This window comes from Hypanus sabinus, chromosome 4 (assembly GCF_030144855.1).
Source record: "Hypanus sabinus isolate sHypSab1 chromosome 4, sHypSab1.hap1, whole genome shotgun sequence".
Lineage (NCBI taxonomy): Eukaryota > Metazoa > Chordata > Chondrichthyes > Myliobatiformes > Dasyatidae > Hypanus > Hypanus sabinus.
This window is the reverse complement of record NC_082709.1, coordinates 161,397,624-161,414,910: the sequence shown is the minus strand read 5'-3', so window position 1 is coordinate 161,414,910 and position 17,287 is coordinate 161,397,624. Positions and strand designations below refer to the sequence as shown.

At 40.9% G+C, this 17,287-nt stretch overlaps 1 protein-coding gene across 1 annotated transcript in view; it reads right to left on the bottom strand.

Annotated features, from left to right (window-relative positions):
- Positions 1-10,340: 10,340 nt before the first annotated feature.
- The window catches only part of tmem45a (transmembrane protein 45a), a 74,796-nt gene continuing 67,849 nt past the window's right edge, over positions 10,341-17,287 (bottom strand). Inside the window, exon 7 of the mRNA XM_059968637.1 lies at positions 10,341-14,501. Within this exon, the coding sequence (XP_059824620.1) occupies positions 14,408-14,501 (94 nt within the window). The 3' untranslated portion in view covers positions 10,341-14,407. The remainder of the gene's footprint in view (positions 14,502-17,287) is intronic.

The following is a 17,287-nucleotide window of genomic DNA, read 5'->3' as shown; positions in this document are numbered from 1 at the left end:
GGCCAAGAGGACAGACTGTTGGGGTATATTCTGGAGTTAGGGTATATAACAAGAATTAAGTTAAACGACAAACACAAAATGCTGGAGGAACTCAGCAAACCAGGCAGCATCTATAGACAAATGTATTGTGACTGTGCTTTTTTCCACAGAGGTTGCCTGGCCTGCCGAGTCTCTCCAGCATTTTGTGTGTGTTGTCTGGATTTCCAGCGTCTGTAGACCTTCTCTTTTTTTTTGTTAAGTTCAACATCAGCAAATATTTAGACATGAAGGTGGATTGTAGATTAAATTTTAAACGCAACCCTGAACAATAGTTTTCCTGGAGCTATGAGCTAGAGTTAATTTCAAATTAGCCAATGCTGATTTACATTCATTTTGGGTGTCTGAAGTGTGGGTGTGAAGAAGGTGGTGTGTGAAAGCTATATGTAATTCAAAGTAAGTATTGTAGATACACTGTAACTATAGAATTGTCCTGCTGTTACCTTTGATCTTTAGCATATAAAATGTTATGTAATATTGGGTCAAAAAGGTCTCTTCCTCCAAGAGTGTCTCATTTTGTTGAATAAAACTCTTCTGTACCCACTGCCTTCAGTGTCTCTCCAGTGACGTTGTTCACGTTATAGCAGGAACAATGGAATAGGGACCATGCTTGACTTTCCCCATGGAGTGGGAGATACCTCTCTATTTACACAATGGAAATTGTTTCTTTACTGGAAGACGGTCATGTTTACACCTCCTGAGGTCCCCTAGCATATCCTGCACTTTTCAGATAAAATAGGTGTGGCCTTGAATTTGTTCTCAGAAGTTTTAGATCTTCAGCAGAGATATTGTCTGCTCCAGAGGCATTATTGATTTCCTTTTGAAATATGGTGTTTTCACCCTCCTGTTGGTCTTTGGACCAGATGGCATGCCATGAAATGGAGATAAGGACAATTGCATCAAGGATTGATTGAGGAATTCTTCCAGTGGGTGTCACTGCTTTGCTATCCTTGATAAGCTCTCCTCCTTTCCAGGCTCTCTGTAAGGTGGACCCTTGCAATTTTGGCCCATAACCTCGATAGTGGAAAAACTATGTACATTGTAATAATTAACAAATTCCGACATTCTGTGTACTCAGTCAGTACACCATCTGTTCTACGGGTCAAGAAACCTTTGATGGAATTTGGTCCTCACAAACCTGTAGAACTATTTTCTTCCCTTGAGTCGTGATTAAATTTCCGATGCCAAAACAATCGAGCTGTGATTAATTAGCGGCAGATCTGGCTCCTTTCCTCAAAGCAGTTTTGATGTTTGCCAGTAGAGAAGCCAAGAGTTTCTTCACCAATTCTAATTATACTGGGATTTCAAGGGAGCACAGGAACAGTCTGGCTCATTTGATTGCGAGACAACAGACTTTCTATGAGGCACGAACTGAGAAGAGCAATTTTTTATGTACTTTGAGATACAGCATGGCAAGAGGCCCTCACGACCCAAAAAGCCTGCGCGGACTTCTAACACACGTGATCATCTCAAGTCAAGTTTATTGTCATTTAACTATATACCTGTATACTGTGAAAAGAGACAATGTTTCTCTGAACAAGAGTGTAAAGCACAGTAGTGCACATAACATTCAATAACTTAAGGATGTGACTAAACACATTGATGAAGGAAGAGCCATAGATATAGTGTATATGGATTTCAGCAAGGCATTTGATGAGGTACCCCATGCAAGGTTTATTGAGAAAGTAAGGAGGCATGGGATCCAGGGGGACATTGCTTTGTGGATCCAGAACTGGCTTGCCCACAGAAGGCAAACAGTGGTTGTAGACGGGTCATATTCTGCAGGGAGGTCGGTCACCAGTGGTGTGCCTCAGGGATCTGTTTTAGGACCCCCTACTCGTCATGATTTTTATAAATGACCTGGATGAGGAAGTGGAGGGATGGGTTAGTAAGTTTGCTGATGACACAAAAGTTGGAGGTGTTGTGGATAGTGTGGATGGTTGTCAGAGGTTACAGCGGGACATCGATAGGATGCAAAACTGGGCTGAGAAGTGGCAGATGGAGTTCAACCCAGATAAGTGTGAAGTGGTTCATTTTGGTAGGTCAAATATGATGGCAGAATATAGTATTAATGGTAAGACTCTTGGCAGTGTGGAGGATCAGAGGGATCTTGGGGTCTGAGTCCATAGGATGCTCAAAGCATCTGCGCAAGTTGACTCTGTGGTTAAGAAGGCGTACAGTGTATTGGCCTTCATCAATCATGGAATTGAATTTAAGAGCTGAAAGATAATGTTGCAGCAATATAGGACCCTGGTCAGACCCCACTTGGAGTATTGTGCTCAGTTCTGGTTGCCTCACTACAGGAAGGATGTGGAAACTATAGGAAGGTTGCAGAGGAGATTTACAAGGATGTTGCCTGGTTTGGGGAGCATGCCTATTGAGAATAGGTTGAGTGAACATGGCCTTTTCTCTTTGGACCGACAGAGGATGAGAGGTAACCTGATAGAGGTGTATAAGATGATGAGAGGCATTGATCGTGTGAATAGTCAGAGGCTTTTTCCCAGGACTAAAATGGTTGCCACAAGAGGACACAGGTTTAAGGTGCTGGGGAGTCGGTACAGAAGAGATGTCAGGGTAAGTTTTTAACTCAGAGAGTGGTGAGTGCGTGGAATGGGCTGCCGGCAACGGCGGTCGAGGCGGATACGATGGGGTCTTTTAGGAGACTTTTAGATAGGTACATGGTGCTTAGAAAAATAGAGGACTATAGATAGGTAAGCCGAGTAATTTCTAAGGTAGGGACATGTTTGGCACAACTTTGTGGGCCAAAGAGCCCGTATTGTGCTGTAGGTTTTCTATGTTTCTAAAATCTATAGATGAATCATGCACAAATAACAAACTAAAGTGCATAAATTAAATATTATCAGGTACAGAGATTAACTAGTGATACTTTGAATGTGATGTGGCAGGGAGTTTAGAAGGCTAGTGGCTTTAAGGAAGAAACTGTTTCCCAAGCTGACCATCGGAGTTTCCTGCCTGGTGGTAGAAAGTCAAAGAGAATGCAGGATGGATGGGTGGGATCCTTGATAAAATTCTCTGCACCTGATAAATGTCCCCGATCTATGGTAGGGAGACCTCCTCTAACCTATTCATACATCTTTGCAATGTGGGAGGGGAACTCGTGAGGCTGCGGGGAGAATGTACAAGCTCCTTCCACACAGCAACGGGATTGAATTCAGATCGCTGGCATTATAATAGCATAACGCAAACAGCTACCGTATTCTTTCAGATCTGTGGACTTGACTGTCTTGCAGCATTATATTGGTGAATGTTATTACTTTGGAGCTAAGGTTAATGGAAGTAACGGTAGGAAGTAGAGAATGGTCCATCAACAACTGTCACATTGCTCAGATGTTGACACAATCTGATCGGTACCAGAACGTGGACCAGAGTTGTTGCTGCAAGGTTTTGTCCCTTTGAGGAAGCAGAACTTTAATTGAATAAAACTGTGTGCCGGGTATCTTATCAGGATGACATCATTGATGTCAGCTTTCCCTTCTTCTTCACTGATCATACATACGTTTGCAGAGGTTTGCATAGAAGCAGACCTTTCTCCTATCATGCAACACACACAAAATGCTGGAGGAATGCAGCAGGCCAGGCAGCATCGATGGAAAAAGAGAACAGTCGACATTTCGGGCTGAGACCATCCAGCAGGACTGGAGAGCAAAAGATGAGGAGTCAGAGTAGGAAAGTGAGGGGAGGAAGAACCACAAGGTGATAAGTGAAACCAGGAGGGGGGAAGAAAAGAGCTGGGAAGTTGATTAGTGAAAGAGATACAGGGCTGGAGAAGGGAAATCTGATAGGAAAGGATAGGAGGCCATGGAAGAAAAAAATGGGGGAGGAGCACCAGAGGGAGGTGATGGGCAGGCAAGGAGATGAGAGGGGGAATTGGGAATGGGGAATGGTAAAGAGGGTTGCATTTCCAGAAGTTCAGGAAATTGATGTTCATGCCATCAGGTTGGAGGCTACCCAGATGGAATATAAGGTGTTTTATTCCTTCAACCTGAGTGTGGTCGCATTGCGACAGTAGAGGAAGACATGTCAGATTGAGAATGGGAAGTGAAATTAAAATGGGTGGCTACTGGGAGATCCCACTTTTTCTGGCGGAAGGAGTGTAGGTCCTTGGCGAAGTGGTCTCCCAATCTACGTCAGGTCGTCTACCATGTCCCATCCATCCCATATCCTACCAGGTTCATGTGGACCACCAATAATCCATCTGTACTAATCACTTACCAGCACTTGGTCAGAAGCCTACCCTGGTAATTCAAGTAGTTATAAGGACACTTCTTATATGTTTTGGAAGTATATCAGCCTCCACAATCCATCTGCATTGCATTCCACATTGCAGCCAATTTCTGGGTGAAAGAGATCTTCCTCTGTGTACAAACCAGTTGTATATTAACAGATTGGAAACCTTGCTGATCACTGATGTTGCTTTGATTGTCACATGTGCTGTCCATCACCCCTGAACCTGTGGGAAACAGGCCAGCCCAGTCAGGTCTTGCTCAAGGTGGTAGCATTCTACTGCCACCTAGTGTTTTACCCTGAGCAACACACACAAAACGCTGGAGGAATTCAGCAGGTCAGGTGGCATCTAAGGAAAAGAGTACAGTCAACATTTCAGGTTGAGACCTTTCATCAGGGCTGGAAAAAATTTTGAGAAGTCAGAGCAAGAAAGTGGAGGGAGGGGAGGAAGAACCTCTAGGTGATGGGTGAAACCAGGAGTGGGAGGGGTGAAGTAAAGAGCTGGGAAGTTGATTGGTGAAAGAGGTAACAGGGCTGGAATCTGATAGGAAAGGACAGAAGGCCATGGAAGAAAGAAAAGTGGGAGGAGCACCAGAGGGAGGTGATGGGCAGATAAGGAGATAAGGTGAGAGGGAAGTGGAAATGGGGAATGGCAAAGGAGAGGCTGGGGTGGAGGGCATTTCAAGAAGTTTGAGAAGTCGATAATCATGCCATCAGGTTGGAGGTTACCCAAATGGAATCTAAGGCGTTGCTCCTCCAACCTGAGTGTGGGCTCATCGCAACCGTAGAGGAAGCCATGGACTGACATGGCAGAATGGGAATAGGAAGTGGAATTAAAATGAGCGGCCACTAGGAGATTTTGCCTTTTCTGGCAGCTGGAGCGCAGGTGTTCAGCGAAGTGGTAGACTAATCTGCATCGGGTCTCACTGAAATACAGGAGGCCACACCAGGAGCTCCAGATATAGTAACGATGGTGAAGTGTCGCCTCACAGGAAGGATCGTTTGGGGCCCTGAATGGTCGTGAGGGAGCAGGTGTAGCAAGGATAATTGCCAGGTGGGAGATCAGTGGGAAGGGATGAATGGACAAGGGAGTCAAGTAGGGAGAAATTCCTGTGGAAAGCAGAAAGTGAGGGCAGGGAAAGATGTGCTTGGTGGTGGGATCCCATTGGAAGACACTAGCAGTGTGCCAGTGGTCTATAAGTGTCAGGGAATAGGGGTACCATTGTTACAACAAAGGAGAAAGTGCCTGGAAAACTCAAACATCTTAAGGTGGATAAGTCACCTGGACCAGATGGACTACATCCCAGAAGAAAGCAGATGCATTGGTCATGATCTTTCAAGAATCACTCGATTCTGGCATGGTCCCAGAAGACTGGAAGATTGCAAATGTCACTCCACTCTTTGAGAAGGAAGGCAGGCAAAAGAAAGGAAATTATAGGCCAGTTAACCTAACCTCAGTGGTTGTGAATGAGGTTTCAGGGTACTTGGAGACTAATACTAAAATAACTCAAAGCCAACATGGTTTCTGTAAAGGAAAAGCGTGCCTGACAAATCTGTTAGAGTTCTTGAAGGAAGTAACCTACAGGGTGGACAAAGGAGTGGATGTCATTTACTTAGATTTTCACGCCGTGCATTAAATGTTATTTACTCTCCCTCCCAGGAGGTATCGGAATTTTTGACATCCTTAAGTGCTGAGAAGGTCTTCGGTCGGGTTAAATGGAATTATTTATTTAAAACCTTAGAAAAATTTAATTTTGGACCAGATTTTATTCAATGGATTAAATTACTTTATCTATCTCCTTCTGCTCAGGTTCGTACTAATTTTCAAAATTCCAAACCATTTAAACTTCATCGTGGAACTAGACAAGGCTGTCAGTTGAGCCTTTGCGTTAGAACTCCTTGCCATTGCTTTTCGAGAATCTAATGATATCTGTGGTGTTTTAAGGAGAGGTATCATTCACAAAATATCGCTTTACGCTGATGATATATTGCTGTTTATCTCTAATGTTGAGACCTCGTTACCTTGCCTACTTTCTTTACTCTCCCATTTTAGCCAGTTTTCAGGATATAAATTGAACCTACATAAGAGTGAATTATTTCCTTTAAATAACTTGGTACCAATTAATACTAATCTCCCTTTTAAAGTTGTAAGGAATCAACTTACTTATTTGACTGTTACAGTCACTAAGAATTTCAAACACTTGTTTAAAGAAAACTTTCTTACTTTATTGAATCATGTAAAGAAGATATCATTAAATTGGTCTCCTCTTTCAATATCATTGATTGGACGAATTAATTCTATTAAAATAAATATTCTGCCTAAATATATATCTCTTTTTCAAGCTTTACCTGCTTTTATTCCTAAATCCTTTTTTGACTCTCTTGATTCTATTTTATTCTCTTATATGTGGAAAAATAAACGTACTTGTTTTCATAAAGTTCGTCTTCAAAAATCTAAGAAGTCTGGAGGTTTAGCCTTACCTAATTTTGGGTTTTATTACTGGGCAGTTAATATACGACATCTTATGCTTTGGCTATATTATGTTAATCGTGTAGGCTGTGTGGTACGGGTCTCTTTAGAAGCTAACTCTGTTATTCACTTCCTTTATTTGTAAGTAAACTAACTGATATTTTAATAGTTAAACATACTCTGAGGATCTGGATACAATTTAGAAAACACTTTGGTTTATTGAGATTTTCCCCTTCAAGTCCCATTTATTCTAATTATTTTTTTAACCCTCCATGATTAATTTAGTTTTTAAAGAATGGGACAGGTTGGGTATTAACTGTTTTTGGGATCTGTTTGTTGGAGGAAACCTTTTTTCATTTGAGCAATTGTCAGCTAAATATAGCTTACCCAAAACTCACATTTTTTGATATTTACAAATTAGAGACTCTTTAAGATCTCCATTATGCACATTTCCTATAAGCTCAGATAAGAACTTACTAGATGTAATTTTTAGTTTGACACCTTTTCATAATGGTTCAATATCTAATATTTATGGTGTGTTACTGGAGATGAGGAATGTTCCTTGAGACAAAAATAAGAATCTCTGGGAACAAGATTTACAGACATCAATATCTGAGGAAACCTGGAATGGAATGTTTAAACTGGTTAATACTTCATCGCTATGTGCTCGTCATTCCCTCGTACAATTTAAGGTGGTATATAGTGCTCATATGACTAAGGATAAGCTATCTTGTTTTTATTCGGATATACTCCCTACTGTGACAGATGTAATAATGGAGAAGCTTCATTAATTCACATGTTTTGGACTTGTCCGAATCTTGAAAAATATTGGAAGGAAGCTTTTCAAACTTTTTCCTTACTTTTTAACATCAGTTCTAAGCCTAGCCCTCTGATGGCCCTATTCAGTATTGTTGCAGGACAAGATATTAAGCTGAAGGCATCTGATTTACATATTTTGGCCTTTAGCTCTCTTGACGCTTTTGTTTAAACGGAAAGATGTTCTTCCTCCTACTCATGCTCAATGGTTATGCAACATTATGTCATGTTTAGATTTAGAGAAGATTTGTTGTTCAATTTCTGAATCTTGTCAAGACTTTCAAACATCATGGGAACCCTTTTTGAATTATTTTCAAAACATGCAATTCATTGTTTAAATTCAGATGTTGGTTATTATTAATTTTTATTATATGAGAAGGTATTTTACCTTCTTTTCTCCTTAATGAACAGCTTCAGTCTTGGTAGACGTTAGATTCCTTTTTTTGTAATAAATTAGTATATTTCAATATAACTATTGATTAACTTACGTGAATACAGGGTAATAAGATTGTTATTATGAACAGATATAATGTAATTGGTAGTTTTTAAAAAACCTTTTTGACCTTTTATATACACTTTCTTGTACTCAGTATTCTTCTACGCAGAAACTAATAAAAATAATGGAAAAGAAAAAGATTTTCAGAAGGCAATTGATAAGATGCCAAATATGAGGCTGCTTAACAAGATAAAATCTTATGGCATTATAAGAAATACACTGGCATGGATAGAGGAATGGTTGAATGGCTGACTGGCAGGAGAGTGGGAATAAAGGGGGCCTTTTCTGGTTGGCTGCCAGTGAATGGTGGGGTTCCTCAGGGGTCAGTATTGGAACCTCTACTTTTCATATTGTTTGTCAATGATTTGGATAATAGAATTGATGGTTTTGTGGCGAAGTTTGCGAATGATACAAAGATACGTGGAGGGGTAGGTAGTGCTGAGGAAGCAATGTGATTGCTGCCGGACTTAGACAAATTGGAAGAATGGGCAAAAAAAAATTGGCAGATGGAATACATTTTGGTAAAAGGAACAATAGTGCAGATTATTGTCTAAATTGGGAAATGATTCAAATATCAGAGGTGCAGAGGGACACAAATGCTGGAGGAACTCAGCAGGTCAGGCAGCGTCCATGGAGAGGAATCAACATGCCAGGCTGAGACCCTTCATCAGGACTAGAAAGAAACCAGAATAAGGTGGGGGAGGGGAAGGTGATAGCCGAAACCAGGTGAGGAGGAAGGTATGTGGGTGGGGGAGGGGGGAATGAAGTAAGAAGTTGTAAGGTGTTAGGTGGAAGGGGCAAAAGGTTGAAGGAGTCTGATCAGAGAGGGTAAATTACTTCCAACAATTTGCTCTTCCTCACCCTCTCTAATTTCCATTCCCCTTTCAGCCCCCAGCCCCACTTCAACTCTCTATCACCCCCCTCTAGCACAATTCCTCCTTCCCTTTCTCCCATGGTCTATTCTCCTCTGCAATCAAAAACCTTCTTCTAAAACCATTTACCTCTTCTTCCTATCACCTCCCAGCTTCTCACTTCACTCCCCCCCCCCCAACCTGGATGTACCCATCACTGGGCAGCTTGTGCTCCTTCAGCTCCCCCCACCACCTTATCCTGGCTTCTTTCCCCTTCTTTTCAGACCGGATGGGACTTGGCCCAAAATGTTGATTGTTCATTCCTCTCCATGGGTGCTGCCTGACCTGCTGAGTTCCTCCCGCATTTTAATTTCCAACAATTGCAGAAACTCTTGTTTTTATGAATGTTTATGAGATTTTGCTGCACGTGAGCACAGGTTACTTCATTATCTGAGGTTCTTTATCCCCCTTGTGTCTTGTGGTGCCTCACCGTTTCTATGGCATTTGTCTGTTTTTTTTAAAAAGAGGGCAAGTTGCTAGCTTGACCTCACCCTCGCACGGATGAAAAGCGTGTGAAGAGCTGGCTGGATTTGAACATGGGACCACTCACATCAAAGTCTGGTGCAGATGCCACTACACCGCCGCTGAATATCAGAGGCATTGAACACACTCTCTCTCTCTATGTCACAAAAACAAAGAGATTGGTTGTGGATTACAAGAGAAATGGATGCAGGCTAACTCCTATTGACATCAATGGATCTGGGGTTGAGAAGCTGAACAGCTTTAAGTTCCTCGACATACACATCTCGAATGACCTCACTTGGTCTGTACATACCAGTTGTCGTGAAAAAGGCACAACAGTGCCTCTTTCACCTCAGGCAGTTGAAGAAATTTGGCATGAGTCCCTAAATCCTAAGGACTTAACTGCAGGGGCACAATTGAGAGCATCCTGACTGGATGCATCACTGCTTTGTATGGGAACTGTACTTCCCTCAATCACAGGACTCTGCAGAGAGTGGTGTGGACAGTCCAGCACATCTGTGGCTGTGAACTTCCCACTTTTGAAGACATTTACAGCAACAGGTACATGAAAAGGGCCCAAAGGATCATTGGGGACCTGAGTGATTCCAACCACAAACTATTCTAGATGCTTACCATCTGTTACCACAACTGTTTACCATTTGAGAAACAGTACCACAGCATTAAAGCTGGGACCAATGGGCTTTGGGACAGCTTCTTCACCCACCATCAGACTGATTAATTCACACTGACACAATTGTATTTCTAATCTATATTGACTGTTCTTTTGTATAACTTACTGTACATTCTATTTATTACAGATTACTATAATTGCACCACAGACAGTTGTAACATAAACATTTTTACTCATGTATGTGAAGGATGTAAGAAATAAGGTCAATTCAATTCAAATAGGCCCATTTTGGTTTTAGTTTATTATTGCTTTATTATCCTGTTAATATATTGAATCAATCACTTTTGCTGGAACATAATTTATAGAGAAATGAAAATATTAATTTAAGAATAGCATTTTCAGAAACTAGACATATTAATATATGTATATTACAATAACATTATTTAACAAAGCATTTAATATGTAATGATTTCTAGAGTCTTCATTTCCTTTATTTCCTTCTATATTAACATATTCATATAACCAAACAAGTTCAGTACCAATTGAGTTGAGACAAATATATTCTTCCCAATATATAGTAAAGGTATTAAAAGCTTCAGAAAGTCATAGCACTTCAGGCAGCAAAATTAAATAGAAAACATAACAATTTAAAATCAAATATATACATTCTTTTGAAGTTATCTGCCAATTAAGACAGTTTGAAGATTGATTTTGGTCCTTGCAGAAACAAAGATTGTATTTTAACTATAGTCAATGGCAAACTGAAACAATTATACAACACTTAAATTAATAAATGAATCAACTTCAATGGCTGTGCTTGTTTAACAAAGACAAAACTACTTCATATATTTTTCAGTTTTAGAAAATAAATACTCATTTCATCCATGATATATACTGCTTACCAGACTATATATTATTTAGGAATGCATAAAATGAAAATCTAAGTTTATCTTCAAGGTATTTATTTATAAAATGTTTCTACAAAAAAAGTTACAATTTTTAAATGGTTTCAAGCTTTCATGTTCAATCTTTCGCATACTTCACATCACGTACAGATCTTACAAATCCTGTATATTACATAAATATGAACTTAGAATGCTTAAGATTTTAAAATGGTAAGTATGTAGACTTGGAAAAAAAGTAATTGGAAGAATACTCAAAAGTCTTAAATGCTGAAGGCAAAATAAGAATATTTGAGTTCGCCAAATGTCAAAAATTCTGCAATTTTTCAACATTTAAACACACATCGAGATAATTTGACTGACAAACAGACAAAATTGTAGATATTAATAGCCATTAGGCAGGGAACAGGAAGAGAAGGGTAGCCCAGAGCTGTTTTCTTTGGAGGTAGAGCATTAGATTTGGAAGAAAGGGCCGAGTTGGATGGGTGGAGGTGTTAAAGTAGGGTTAGGGTAAGGGCGGAGTCATTTATATTGCCTGAGGGGGTGGCCAGCACAGGCTAGGAGTGAGGGATGACATCAGTATTTTTAACCAACGGAGAAAAATGCTATTATATATTCCATCAACATACACATGGGATGTACCTTTACTCTCATGAATTACCATCCACCAAAATAGTAGTGCTTATGTTCATTTTATCTGCTCTATGGTTTCATTAAGACACATTCCTCAGTAATATTTCCAGTTAATTCAAAGTTTTTTAAATCCAGGATTCCAAATACTTTCAAGTTTACTTAGTCTTTTTTTCTGAACAACCACCACAGCAACAACCACATCCCTTATCCCCAACCCCCCCCAACTCCAACACATATCCATGTTCCAGCTCTGCCCATTATGAATGAGCAAACTAACTATTTCACTAACTATCTGTGGCTGGCTAGATTTTGTCAATGGGGTAGGATTTCGGAAAGCGGTGATGAGTGGGTTGGCGGCTGGATGCTGTTTTGGATTCTGGCGTTGATAAAGGTAGCTTCTGAAGTGGCTGCCTGCTCCAAGCCCCATGGCTCAGTAACTCACCCACACCAGTAAAGGAGCAGGATTCGCTTGCCTTAATTGAAAGTATCATGAAGTAGCGCTGACGTGAAGATTGTGTGTAAAAGTATACTGCAGCATTATTAATTTTATTTATTTAGGGGTACAGCATGGATGAGGCCCTTCTGACCTCTCAAGCTGCACATCTCCAGCAACCCCAATTTAAAGCTAACCTAATCACAGGACAACTGACAACAGCCCGATAGGTCTTCGGGCTGTGGCGGAACCCAGAGCCCCTGGGGACAAACTCGTGCGTTCCGCGGGGAGGACTCACAGAGACTCCTTGCGGAGGGTGCCGGAATGGAACTCCGGACTCTGATGCCCTGAGTTGTAACAGCACTGCTCGAAGCTACAGTGCTGCCTATTCTGGCAAACGACTGAGAAATTCCGGACGCTTGGGGAGGGGGGGGGGGGGTTGTGTGAACCAGAATTCTTACTGAATTTTCTTCCGTCTCAATCTAAATCAGGGTGGCACTGTAGCGTAGTAGCCAGCACCACACTTCACAGTCCAGGTGACCAGGGTTCGATTCCCGCTGCTGCCTGTAAGGAGTTTGTACGTTCTCCCCGTCACTGCATGGGTTTCCTCCAGGTGCTCCGGTTTCCTCCCACATTTCAAAGACACACTGGTTGGTAGATTAATTGGTCATTGCAAACTGCCCCATGATTAGCAATTCAAGGGAATAGCTAGGCAGTGTGGCTCGAAGGGCTGGAAGGCCTGTTCCGTGCTGTACCCCAATAAATAATGCACCACACAGCAAATCCGCTTTCTTTCTTAAAAAAAACACTTCTGCAACAGTTTCTGATGGTTTCCAAAACCTTTCCAAAATACTTTCCATCTAACTTATGAAAAACTGTGAACCTTTGTTAGGTATAACTGGTGGATCTAAATGTTAGTCCAGAAAGTGATTCATGCTTATCGACTGTGTTTGAAGTAATGTGATGAGTGCCTTGTCCACTGGAAGAAGCATATGATGCAAGATATTACACAATCTAATAACATGCCCTCGATGTCACAGCACAGACAATAACCATCAGGAAAACTACAGAGTTTGCAATTAATTTCCTGCTCCTGAAAAATGTTTTAAAGCTAGTATGTTAGTGTTATAGTTCGTGGAGGACCATTGTAGTGAAAAGGCACTACAGTTGAATATGCATCAGGCAGTCTAAATACTCATATTATTAGACAGCCTTTTAGTCAGTCCTCAGTATAATGACAGGAGAACACTTCTATTTGTAAAATGGTCCAAGAGAAAAACATTATTGAATAAACCCAGCTGGGAATTTTCTTGGAACATTTCAGTCACCATTGCCACTATAATGATTGCGAGTTTGTGGGAAATCGCATTTATATGCTGAAGCACTGACATTTGTGGTGGCTAAACTTAAAAATACCCTAAAGGCAACCAATAGTTTCTCAAGTAGAACTTAGAGAAAAGATTATTTATCTTAGTTTGCAAGGTTTATTTGCTCTCTTAACCATAAACATATGTGTAAAGAACTCAAGACTTCACTACAAACATAAAAAGCAAAGGTGATTTTTCATGCACGACAGAATCTTTGTATTAATATTACTGCAGATACTTCAAGGATCCAAAGGTAGGCACAGGGGATAGAGAAAGGTAACATTTTATCTTTGACTAAGCTTGAAGTGGACCAGTTGGAATCCTTGAGCTGGCATTAACTTTCTTTTCATATCAATGAGAAACAGATTTCTGCTTCAGTCTGAGCCTGCCTCATGCAAGGGCACAGACCAATTTCTATTAGTCTCAGCTCAAAATTTTCCTTTTGTAACTTCCACTTTTTAAGCTCTTTCATGTTTTATGTTCTATTATCAGCAAAATCGTACTTTTGGTTAACTAAAATGAACAACATCAATCTAAAGCATCCAAGCCGTTTGCCCTTTCTCATGGAATGTCACTGGTATTAATAAACTGGAATGCAGCCTGTATTCAGAAAGGTTAGACTTCCAAGATTCATTGAAATTGTAATCAGATTCTACTCTCTCAAATCACCTAATTCCTACTTTGTTTTAAGTTTTAGAGCACAAAAAGTGAAATTCTGACGAAAAGATGCATTTCTGCCATCTTCCATCACTGACAAAGAGTAGAACCCAGTATAAAGTTCTGATTATTGCGAAGTTACTCGATACCACCATCAGACTTGTCAGAAATTATGGGCAATGCAGGAAAGTACAGACAGTAGATTTCATTATCATGCATAAAGTTAACTATCATCGACACAGGTTTACCCAGAAGAAAGCGGTCAACCAAATACCTTAGTATTTTCTGAAAAGGCAAATCCTAGTAATAAAGAAGGCACAGTAGTAGCAAATAACAAGATTTATCTGGCTACATTTCCTCTTCAGTCTCTTGATCTTTCTCAGTTGATTTAAGCAGTCCCATTTCCAGAGGCTCAACACGTTTTAACTTTGTATGAATTACCCTGTAAATTCACAAAAGATGTGTGTATAAGTTTGATGAACATAGCCACAGTGAGAATAATACAGATTAGTCTTAATGTTAAATAAATTTGATTGGTACCCCATCATGACCATAAACTTTAATTCCCTCCAAAATTGGTGCATTATGGCTGGACTGTGAACCATTAACAATAAGGGTCTGAAAGTACCTCTTAAACCTGTAAAATTTACCAATAATGGCAGCAGACACCACCTCCTGCAGGTTTCTTTCCAAGACTCAAACAGTGCTAACTTTGAAAAGAAATCCCCAGTTTCTTTACAGGTGTTTAGTATCAATCCTAGAGTTCACAAAGACAAACAAAGAATGGGCAAAAAAAATAACGACTGGTCTTACCAGCAATACCCACAAACAAAAATATATGGTTTTAGTTAAAAACGTGGAATACATTTGCCGTTTATTGCTGCATTCCATGCTATGGGTGGCACGGTAGCACAGAGGCTAATGCAATGCTTTACAGTACTAGCGGTTGGTGTTCAATTCCTGCCACCGTCTGAGAAAAGGTTGCAGATTCTTCCCATGACCGCGTGGGTTTCCTCCATGTCGCGGCTGGTGGTAAGTGTGGGCTCCCTCAGCTCTGCCCCTCAACACAGGAGGACCCCTGATGGTTGTGGCCTAAGCCCCCTCCTTTACTCTCTGTGCACCCACAGATCCAATCTGCTCAGTAAATTTGCAGATACTACACTGAGTATACTACCTTTTCTCAAATAATGAGGCAGCCTACAGAGAAGAAATCATCACCCTGGCACAGTGGTGTCAAGAAAACAACCTCTCCCATCAATGTCGCAAAAGCAAAGGAGTTGGTTGTGGACTACAGGAGGAACCATACCACCAGCTCCATAGCAAAAAAAAGGCCAGCAGCGTCTCTACTTTCTGCGAAGGCTGAGGAAAGTCCATCTCCCACTCCCCATTCTCATCGCATTCTACAGGGGTTGTATTGAGAGCATCCTGAGCAGCTGCATCACTGCCTGGTTCAGAAATTGCACCATCTCGGATCACAGGACCCTGCGGCGGATAGTGAGGTCAGCTGAGAAGATCATCAGGGTCTCTCTTCCTGCCATTACAGACATTTACAATACACGCTGCATCCGTAAAGCAAACAGCATTATGAAGGACCCCACACACCCCTCATACAAACTCTTCTCCCTCCTGCCATCTGGGAAAAGGCTCCGAAGCATTCGGGCTCTCACGACCAGACTATGTAACAGCTTCTTCCCCCCAAGCTATCAGACTCCTCAATACCCAGAGCCCGGACTGTCACCTTACTGCCCTATTGTTTTGGTTTATTATTTATTGTAATGCCTGCACTGTTTTGTGCACTTTATGCACTCCTAGTAGGTCTGTAGTCTAGTGTAGTTTTCTTTCTGTGTTGTTTTTTTACGTAGTTCAATCTAGTTTTTGTACTGTGTCATGTAACACCATGGTCCTGAAAAACACTTGTCTCGTTTTTACTATGTACTGTACCAGCAGTTATGGTTGAAATAACAAAAGTGACTTAACTTGACTTGAACCCCTATTGACATCAGTGGATCTGGGGTTGAGAGGGTGAACAGCTTTAAGTTCCTCAGCATTCACATCACCGAGGACCTCACGTGGTCTGTACACACCAGCTGTGTGGTGAAAAAGGCACGACAGCACCTCTTTCACCTTGGACGGTTGAGGAAGTTTGGTATGGGCCCCCATATCCTAAGAACTTTCTACAGGGGCACAACTAAGAGCATCCTGACTGGCTGCATCACTGCCTGGTATGGGAACTGTACTTCTCTCAATCGCAGGACTCTGCAGAGAGTGGTGTGGACAGCCCAGCGCATCTGTAGATGTGAACTTCCCACTATTCAGGACACTTACAGCAACAGGTACATAAAAATGGCCCGAAGGATCACTGGGGACCTGAGTCAGCCCAACCACAAACCATTAGAGCTGCTACCATCTGGGAAACGGTACCGCAGCATAAAAGCCAGGACCAACAGGCTCTGGAACAGCTCCTTCACCCAACATCAGACTGATTAATTCACGCTGACACAATTGTATTTCTAAGCTATGTTGACTATTCTGTTGTATCTTACTGTACATACTATTTATTACAATTTACTGTAATGTGCACATTGCACATTAGTAAGGATTAGTAAGTTGTGGGTGTGCTACATTGACTCTGGACTTGCTGGCTACCCCCAGCACATGCTGGGACCTTGTTGGACACTGACACAAACAGCACATTTCACTGCACATCTCGATGCTTTGATGTACCTGTGACAACCAAACCAATCCTTATCTTTACACTCTGCTTTTAATTATCTTTATTTTGTTTTTATCCTCATTATACAACATTTCTTCTTCAGCTTCTCCTGCAGAAACCAGTGTAAAAAAAATACTAGAATGCATTTAGCCTTCCAAGGCTGAATAAATTCTATTGATGCCTTCTGGGAGAAGTCTGCACTGTGTTTTAAAACTTGAAATGATTTGATCACATTGTTATTTAATCAATTCCTGAGAATTGAACACCAGGGGGCAGGATTGCATCTTCAACCTCTCACATAGCAAACCCAATCAATTTTCAGGATTCAACATTCAGGAGTGTTTAATTTCATCTCCAGTACACAAGTGGAAAGGAGAACAAAATAATTCTTGCTCTGTATTCAATGCAGCACCAAAGGAAACACAATAAGATAAAGAACACCATCATAAAAAAAATATATGGCATGTATGTATATGTATATATAGATTTTATGTTGATAAAGTGACACCAGACAC